This window comes from Barbus barbus (assembly GCF_936440315.1).
Source record: "Barbus barbus genome assembly, chromosome: 40".
Taxonomy (NCBI): domain Eukaryota; kingdom Metazoa; phylum Chordata; class Actinopteri; order Cypriniformes; family Cyprinidae; genus Barbus; species Barbus barbus.
This window is the reverse complement of record NC_136718.1, coordinates 19,523,972-19,533,677: the sequence shown is the minus strand read 5'-3', so window position 1 is coordinate 19,533,677 and position 9,706 is coordinate 19,523,972. Positions and strand designations below refer to the sequence as shown.

The 9,706-nt window shown below is 38.2% G+C and overlaps 1 protein-coding gene across 1 annotated transcript in view; it reads left to right on the top strand.

Annotated features, from left to right (window-relative positions):
- The first annotated feature begins 743 nt into the window (after nt 1–743).
- LOC306859550 (integrin alpha-5-like) overlaps nt 744–9,706 on the top strand; it is a 46,259-nt gene continuing 37,296 nt past the window's right edge. Inside the window, exon 1 of the mRNA XM_079400618.1 lies at nt 744–1,132. Coding sequence (XP_079256744.1) covers nt 936–1,132 — 197 coding nt within the window. The 5' untranslated portion in view covers nt 744–935. The remainder of the gene's footprint in view (nt 1,133–9,706) is intronic.

Here is a 9,706-nt window from a genome sequence, read left to right as displayed (position 1 = left end):
TTCATCTTGAAGGCAACAAGTTTGGAGATCGTTTTTTGGAGGATAGCGCACTTTGAAAACAACTCTTTCATTGTTTAAAAGGTTAATCATTTATTCAGCTATCTTTGACCACTTTGCAAAGAGTCCTTCAAGTGGACAGATAAACTCTTGAACAGGTCACAAATGTTAAACTTTTTTATTTTTCATGTTTAAGCTCGTATTTTGTTATGTAATGTTTTATTTATTTTTAGATTTTAGTGAACATAATATTTTATCAGTAGCTACTGATGCGTTCCCAGGTTATGTATCAAACCATTAAATTATGTAGGCCTACTAAAACCATAAGTAAAAACTCTCATGACATTCTATGAATTCTACTTCAAGGACTTCAAGTGTCTCTTTTTTCTCTATTTATTTATTATTATTATTTTTTTTTAGCTTAAATGTCACAGTACAACATTATGAATTATTAAAATATTAAATTTATAATGTAATTATACTAAATTTTTTAAATAAACAACATTTAAATATCAGCTTTCAAAATGTAAATTTGACTTTTTTTTTTTTTTTTATCCCTAAATGGTTTTATCTAGTTGCTTTATTCAATGCATTTCTCCTCATTTGATTAATTAAGTTATGTTGTTTCGCTCTTTCTTCCCCCACTTTGTGAATTGCGCTCTTAGCTCCACCTTTATGGGAGTTTGTCACGAGTGGAAGAACTGAACCTCCTCCTAATACCCCTTCAATTAAGCTGGAGGGAGGACGCAGAAAGGAGAGAAGGGGACAGATAGACGGAGGCGCGGTACCAGAGCGCTTGGAAAAATAAGGATCGGACTGATACGCTTCACTGAGGCATGCGCTTTGCGTAAGGCAGCATCTTCAGGAGGATTCCGCTCAAGTGCCCTCTTTTGTTCTGAAAGAAGTTTAATAAAGTGGATTGTGACATATAAATTACTATGGGCTCAAAAAGGCTCCGTTCAAAGACTTCAGCGTCTTCACACAACCCGAGCTGCTCTCCAATGGGACTTTCACTGTTGATTCTTCTACCTTTGTCTCTTGCCTTCAACTTGGATGTGGAGAACCCAGCGGTGTATACTGGATCCAACGGTAGTTACTTCGGGTACTCGGTGGACTTTTACATGACTGACTCAAGGCAGGTTTCCTTCTTTGATTTTACATATTGAAATGAAAGAAGCTTGGCATGCATTCAAAGAAAAGTACAACTAGACCAAGTTAACTAATGTTTGCCCAATGTACAGTTATTTAATTATAGATCATGTAAATGCTGTTTAATAACTTTAAATGCCACACATTGGTGTTTTTTGTCCACCCTGTTAGTGCTGTTTATCCTGCTATGACTGTGTGGATGTAAGTTTTTCCCATATGCATTTTTATCTTAGAAATGTTAATGTAGTGACACACTTCTCTGACCTCAGAATAGTGTTTTACCACAGTATGAAGTACAGTAGCATAGTATGAAGGGTTATTGTCATTCAAATCCAAGAAAGGTACTGTTTTATTTATAAATGTGATGAAGGAAGACTAGTTTAGCCAAGTTTTTCAATCAAGGGTCTCTGGATGTACTCCAGGGGTCCATAGGGAAGATATATGTCATGGATTGATATTTTGAACTATTAATTGATTTCTAACTTTGTAACCAATGTTTCTAAATATTAGTATTTTATACTGTAGTAATGTTCGCAAATGTTCCTAAGTAGAAGCTTTTTTTAGTTTTCAGGGGATCCCTTGGTTGGTGTTCTTTAAAGGCTGAAACTGCTGTTCTAAACTTATTCAACCTAGTTCATTCATTGATTTAACTTTCATTCCGATAGACTCGTTGTGTACTGAAGTCTACTAGATCTCAGCCGTAACTCACACTCTCCAGTCCAGGGGGCAATGAAACCAGGGGTATCCCCCAACTGTTGTTTACAATCCCAGCCCAGTCTGTGCACTGCCATTCAGATCAAAGTGGATCACCACAGTTGGGGAGCGACAGTCCTAAAAGTGTGGTTTACTGTTTGTTTAGTGCAAGCCTGAAGTGTGTGTGTGCATGTTTAGATGTGAGTGGATGACCATGCCTCTGTCAGTGGCATCGCTGGTGGTTTTTCTATAAATAGGACTTGACTAGAGTTAATGATGTCATAGTAAGGTACCAGCTCTCCTAAAGGCGAATGAAGATTGCCCCCCATAATTATCCCTGATTGCATGTGTTATGGTCACTTAAAACTTCAACATAATCTAACAGGAGAATCTGACCTTTGCTAAATTATGAGTAACCCTTGGGAAAAACCTGAACTTTTTCAATGATGTAGATAAGTCACAGAATGCATGTTTTGAGTGTTAAAGACTGATCTGAAGTGATGCTTCATTGCTTGGCTAATATCTTGAGTTATAGATATCCTGTTGTTATAATTATAAATGAAAACCATCATTTAATCATGTTGGTGAAAATCTGTAAGACTTTCTTCTGTGGAACATTGTGAAGGGTGTTTATACTGGTTTTGTTTACAATGAAAACTCAAGGAGTCCAAAACAACATTGGACCCTCTTCCAGTGAATTGAAAAAAATATATATTTTTGAATAACTTTTTTGTTATCCACAAAGAAAATAAAGTCATGCAAGTTTGAAACACCATTAACTATCCATTTAAGCGTTTGCTTACTGAATGGTAATGCTACCCCAAAAGCCGATATGATGCATAAATGATTTTATATGTAGCCCAAATACCTGCAGTCTGCCTTTGGCACAGCTTTTAATGGAGAATGTTGTTGAATGGAGCAGCAGATATCGTAAATGTAATCTAGATTTGATTGCAAGACCACATGATCACCTTCCACCTGTAGATATGATCTATGTGGCCATATGAAGTGATAAATCTAAGGGGAAATCACAGAGTACGAGGCATGCCATTCAATCACAATACTGATCTGTTGGGTTTCCCTGCCCTTTGGCTCCATTACTCTTTTCAAGCTGCAGACAGCTGTTCGGCACTGTTCGGAAGTATGATTGCAGTAATAATCAACTCATGCATGCCCTGACTAGAACACGCCACAATCGGCCATCTCCATCTGTGTTTGTATGCTAGACTGTGTCTGGCCATGCACAGCTGTAGAGGGGCTTTAGTCAGAGTGGGCTCATGTTGGATCTGGTTTCTCCGGCTATTGTTTTAGTCTGCCATGGTGTGTCTGGCGAAGATGAGATTCAGAAGCGGCGGATGATTTAGAGCATGACGCATGGCTGAATGAGTCAGAGGAGTGTGTGTGCACCTATAAGTGTGTGTTTCTCCGTTCTGGGTCTATGATGATGTAATTCGGCATGGTATTTAAACTCCTTACTCTGTACTTCCAGTCTAATACTCTAGACTGTACGCCCCCCGACTCCTACACGGCATCTTGGCCTCAATCTTATGAACTGTGAAGTCATGGCAAGAGGCAGCTCTCTCAATGATGACTTCATCTGAACTTTTCACTCCTGAGATGTTGTCGTGGAGGAGGATGGATGGGCCTCAAACTGGAGGCTGAGTGAAGGGGTGAAAATGTAATTTATCAAGAGTTTTCTTCCCAGGCGTTCGATAGAATGTGTATTTCTTAATTTTCCGGTGCTGTATGTCATCCGACAGCTGTCTATGGGCTTCTGAAATTGACTAGCTAACTGATCTTGTGTGTGTTTTATTCATTTATTTAATTTTTTCATAAAGTATTTGATTTTTTTTTTTAACCAGAAGTGCTTAAAAGTTAAAATTTTAATTTATTAAAAATAATTTAGGAATCATTTTATCCTAGATCCTCTTTAAATTGTCAGTGTTTTTAAGACGTATAACACATTCACTAAATTCACTGCTATAAGACTTCAAATCGTCTATGCAATAAATGTTTATTTATTGCATTATATTTTAGCTGTTTAATATATTTATTTGTTGAATTTCTTGACAGTTACCCTATTGAATGGCTGTGCAGTTTTGGATTTTTTAACTGTTAGCATATGCAAACATTTAGATGAACATCGTTGACACAGAATTTCATCTTTTTGAGCACAAAAACATGTCTTTTATGGAAAACCTCCTTAGAACCAGGTCTGGGCTGTGTTTCCCAAAAGCATCGTGAGCCTAATTAGTTTGTAGGTACCACCGGAGCCAATGTTTTTTTTTTTTTTTTTTTGCCATTTACTTGGCTTACAATTCTTTTCAGAAATGCAGTCCTGAATGTGGTCTGAAGGACAAAAATTTATTCAGGGCCTCCTTAAAAAAGACTAGCTGACTAATCATTCGGACAACCCAACACTGAATGAAAATATGTAGTTTTTGACCTTTTTATTACGTCATGCCAAAGTTAGAAGTTATAGGAGTTTAAGATCCCGTGGAGTGCCTCCATATTATTGTGGGTTTCAAAAAGTAGAGGTTTGATTTACGTATATTTTAGTGAAATCAAAGTGGTATGGAAAAGCCTATCTTCCAAACTTCATTTGAACAGCGGCAGCCAGCAGTCTGAAGACTCCGTGTTCTTTTTCTTAAAATGAAGAATCTGGTGTCAGGTATAAACTCTCTGTCCTGCATGTTCTCCCTCATTCTCTTGCTCTCTAAATCTTTCTTTTTTTCATACATTCACTCCTGGCCTCATGCAGTCCCTGATAGTCTGAGGAGAATAGTACTCCTTGGCACGCATTAATAGAATTAGCCAGTTTGCAGACCACCACTGAGAACTGCCTGAGGACAGGGTTCACGATCTTGGTGTCAGGGGGCTTTACAGCTGTATACATGGAAGATAAATTTATGGTTCTTGAATGCTGAGAGAAGAACAGTGCAGTTCCTACGTAGGGGCCTCATCCGGATGGTCTGGTATATAAACCTAATTTGTCCTAAAAATTATGGCTGGATGAGGAGATTCTCAAGTCTTTTAGTAGATTATTGCAACAAGTGTCTCCTTGTATGTTCTTGTCAGAAACGCAACAGTTATTTTACCTCAAAAAATTCTAATGTACACCACATTCCTCACTCTGTATTCTTTACCTTTGGATAAGAAGATGATCCTCTGTACTGTGAAAGGGCAAAGGTCAGGGTTTGAATGCCAGAAAACGAAATGGCTTTATTTGAAATGTTTGGATTGCAGAAACAATAGAAACCGAACACCACCATCTCTGTTCCTGCTGGGATTTGCGTGGCTCCGGATGATAAGTGTTTTCAAAGAATAACGTGTTCCTATGCATAAATTCCTTTTGTGTTTATGATGTTCAAAAAGATGGTTTTTGGTGTTTGATGATTGTTGGCGACCGTTTGAAGCTTGTGGTTGAATCTGAGGAGCTGGACTGTCTGCATAAGTGGCCAAAGGCAACAAATTTACAGCCACAATGGCAGGAATATTACTGTAAAAACACAAAAAACTTTCTCACCTGCCTCTGTCTGTTTTATTACCAAAAGATTCACAAAGTTGAGGTTTACCAAGTTGCGTTAGCTATCAAAAACCTTGGGCACTCTTCCGATAATGACCTCCTGGGGCTAGATTCACAAAAATCTTAGGGAAAATATTAATAAAGCTCTTAAGATAAATTTAAAATGATGTTGTCCATCTATCAACCTCTAAGTAGCAAGCACCTCATGATACATTTTGAAAATGTAGCAGTATCTTTGTAGGATTAAGATAAGTTTGAGGTTATCCAAACTTTAGAAACGTATGACAATTTTAGGAACATTCTCTTCAAGAAGGGAAGAAAGATAAGAACGTTCTTGAAGTATTTTTGGGAATACATTTTTTTTTTGTTAGAATATAAGAAAGATATTGAAGTTTAGAAGAATTACTTTTCTTAAGAATGTCTCCTTGTCTTGTATCATACGTTTGTATAGAACGGTACATTGGAATTACGTCATAGATAGTTTGGCCCTGATATCGTGTACAGTAGGTCGTCCTCAGCTGTGGTCATCATTCTCACAAAGTTTGTTCTCTCTAAGAAGGTCATTGTTACATCAATATTTACCTCAGTCCTTGAGCTCAGTTTGCCTTTGCTAAATACAGAGATCTACTTCAGCTCTACCAGGGTTTCATTTGCTATTTATCATTTTCACTCTTCCTCCATGGATTAGACTGTCTGTTGTCTGTAGTCTTGCATCCAGCTGGAGATGGGTGTGTGTACATTGGCTGCCAAGCTATTCTTCACCCAGGTTCTCCCTACGACGACTAGTGTTTTCCATGGAGTCTGTACAATAGAGGCCTTTGTGCGTCGGTAGAAAGGTTTGCTGTTTTCAGTAGTGAAACTTTTCCATGTGACTTAAATCTGTATTTATTTATTCATGTTTTTGGCTTTTTTGGTTCTTGATAAAACCTTGTTTAGCTCCTTTGGCCCGATGACATTTGGCTGTGATGGTGGTGTCAATCAGATTGGCCTGTTGTAAAATTATAGTCTACTATTTGGGTGCAGCCTTAGCTGATTGGAACTGTGGGTTAGATTGTCTTTACCGTTGACAAGTTTTCTGCTTTTTATGACCTTGTTGGACCTGGCAGGCTTGCATAATAGGCTCTTGTGTGCAAGGGTGTACATGTGCCTTGGTGGAAAAACAGGCATGTGTTCGATCACGGTAGAACAAATGGCCCAGTCAACTTTGCAGACGCATTGCCCTTTGGCTCCACAATGGCCTGGGGTTGATGCATGGACTACTGCAGATCTCCATTGTTCCTGATGTACATTTTGGGTAGATCATTATCATCTTGATCTGTTCTGTTTTGGTTTATCAGGCCCCTGCTGGGCTGGCAATGACAATGCATGTCCAATCAGACAGCATTTAGATGGTCTGTTTGTTGCCTGCAGGATTACAAACAAAGGATGCAAGGCATAGCATGCGAAAGTGAGCGATTGATGCTAATTGTTTACATCTGATGGGCCATCACTTACTCTTCAAGTGTGAAGATGGGACTCCATGCTGAGAAAGCTCTCTCAGAAGTGTCGGCGGACAACAGTTGCAACAACTTGCTATGGGATGTTTTCTGGTCTCTGTAAATGTGTGAATTATAGCTCTTGGGGGCTGGGGTTGCAATTTGGTATCAAGAGATGTAAGAGGTAAAACCACACTCTGTGTTTATGTAAATGTCATGGGGTGGTTGAAATTGTTGTCCTGTCACATACGAAAATGTGGCTTGCAGTCGAATGACATTGTTTTGCTTTCTTATATGCTTTTTCCAGACTGTTTTTTTCCTACAAAAGATTTTGTTTTTTTTAAGTGCTTTTTGAATCATATCCTTACTACTCAAAATCAGCATAATGGCTGCATGTGAAATGGCATACTTCCTGATATGCATTTGGTGAAAAACAGTATGTGAGAAAAGTTTTAAGTCCGAAATCACAATATTCATAAAACAATAGGCGAAAGTACCCAGATGACTTCCTACTTTTGGACACTCTCCCATGGCCCGATCCCATGAGGGCATGGGAGAGGATTTGTGAATGACAATGAAGCAACCCAACTAACGCTGTAGGTCACATGACAAAGACAACATGGCGAATATGGTATGCCTGGATGACATTCATACTACATACCTCTATACTATATGTATATGCCTAATTTGCACCAAGTTCATGTTTATTTAGTGGATACCATGGTCATTTCAGACTTAGTACTGACACCTAGTGGTGTGGATGCTTTACCAAATGCAAGGGTAACATTTTTGCTTACAAATATTGTTGCTGAACGCATTTGTATGAATATTGTAATTTATTCTACAACAAAATATTTGTTTCACTAGATAAAGAAATGTTTTTGTGTGGAAACTGATATGACAAATCTTCATCTCAGTATCGTTTTTATTTTATTTAGCCGTCATTTTTAAGTGGAAAAAGTGCACTTTAAACTGTGTTGAGATTGTTAGACATAAATAAAGGTACATCAGAGTTAACACAACTCACTCTTCACGTCTTTAAAATACGCCTTTTAGCATGTTGTTCTTATGTTTCCACTTCAACTTCCCTATGGTTTTATAGTTAAATGGCATAGCAGGTAGTGCAGAGCTGGCTTTTTGCGAGTCTAGCCAAGTGGTCTAGATATGGCTGACCTCTCAGCACCTGGTGCAGTGATGTTGATTTGAACCATATCCTTTGGAAGGAAATGTATTTGTGGTGACATTTTAAAATCTGCCTGTGTAAAACGCGGTGGGGGTGTTTATCAGATCAACAGTCGAGGGCATGTGTGTCGTTTTAACGGTTATTCCAGACCAGCACAACACTGGAGCAGACATTGCACAATTTCTTTTTTTATGAGGCTGTGACATTTTATTGTTGGAACTAGAGATGGTTGTTGCATCTTGCAACATTCCAATGCATTTTGCCGACTTTGAAACATTGACTACGAGTGAATCCGTTAATCGTTTTCAATTCTTTTACATGAACTGAGTATTCATTTTCTTGCGCAAACTTTAATTTTTTTGTATTAATTCAAGGAGATTTAGTGACTGCTTTCTCGTTTTCCTCCATCACTATGCAGTTCTCCTCAGGGCTCTTGGCACGCCAGCTTTGTGAGTGTGCTGCCGTCCCCCAGTGCCAGCTGACCCAGCAGTCACTGCTTTGCTCATCATCTTTGGGCCGCAACTCCCAGACAGCAGAACAGAGCACGTGCGGATCAGGTCTAGCGAGCAGACGGGGGCCACAGAAAGATCATCTTCTTCGGCCCACTTTTATCCATCTCGTTATTAGCTGCTTCCATCACAACCGCTTAGCTGCTTAACGATGCAGAGACTGGCATCTGAGTTAATGCTTGCTGGCGTCGCGCAAAGGAAAACACCCAAAAACGAACCGTCAGGGCCTTGAATTTCACTTTGGCTTTCTTTGATTTTGAAAATGTTAGTTCATTGAGGTCATTGGATTTTTCTTGATGTCGGAGAGTTGCAACAGTGTACACTTTGTGTTGGATCCACTCCACATTTTCTGGGAGGACATGGTGCGCTATCACTATAACTGTTTTTGCTAATAACAACATTCAAATTCTGCTTGCCTCTGAGTAGTTTGATAATTGTTCAACTTTGTTTGTGCAGAGTTTCAAAAATGTTCCTAAGGCCACAAACTGCAATCAGTCTTAAGCATTACAGTCTTGTTAACATGTCTGGTGGCCATGGGAAAACTGGGATAATCACAAATAACTAAAGTTACTTACAGAAGTGACTGATGGTAATGAATTGTTCTTGGCGTGCATATTGAAATCCAGTTAGCTTGATTGATTTAGTTGTTTTTTGACACACAAAGATAGGAAAAACACTACCATTCAAAAGTTTGGGCACTGTGAGATTTTTATTTTTTTATGTTTTTAAAACAAGTCTCTTGTGCTCAGCAAGGCTGAATTTATTTGATTAAAATACAGTAATATTGTGAAATATTTTATTTTCATACATTTTAAAATGGAATTTATTCCTTTGTTGGCAAAGCTGAAGTTTCAGCAGCCATTACTTCAGTCTTCGGGGTCACATGATTCTTCAGAAACCATTCTAATATGCTTATTTGTTGCTCAAGAAACATTTCTTCCAATTATCAAGTTTGAAAAAACATTTTTGTGGAAACGCTGAAGTATTTGATGGATAGAAAGTATCAACTTAAAACTGTTACTTTTGATTCATTTAATGCATCCTACCTGAATTAAAGTTTTAATTAAAAAATAATATCCTTAAACTTTCAAACAGTAATGTACTGATAAGTCCTAATGTAGTATACAAAGCTTCCCTGAAAATTTCCTGTTTTTTTTCATGCAGTTTTCTGTGC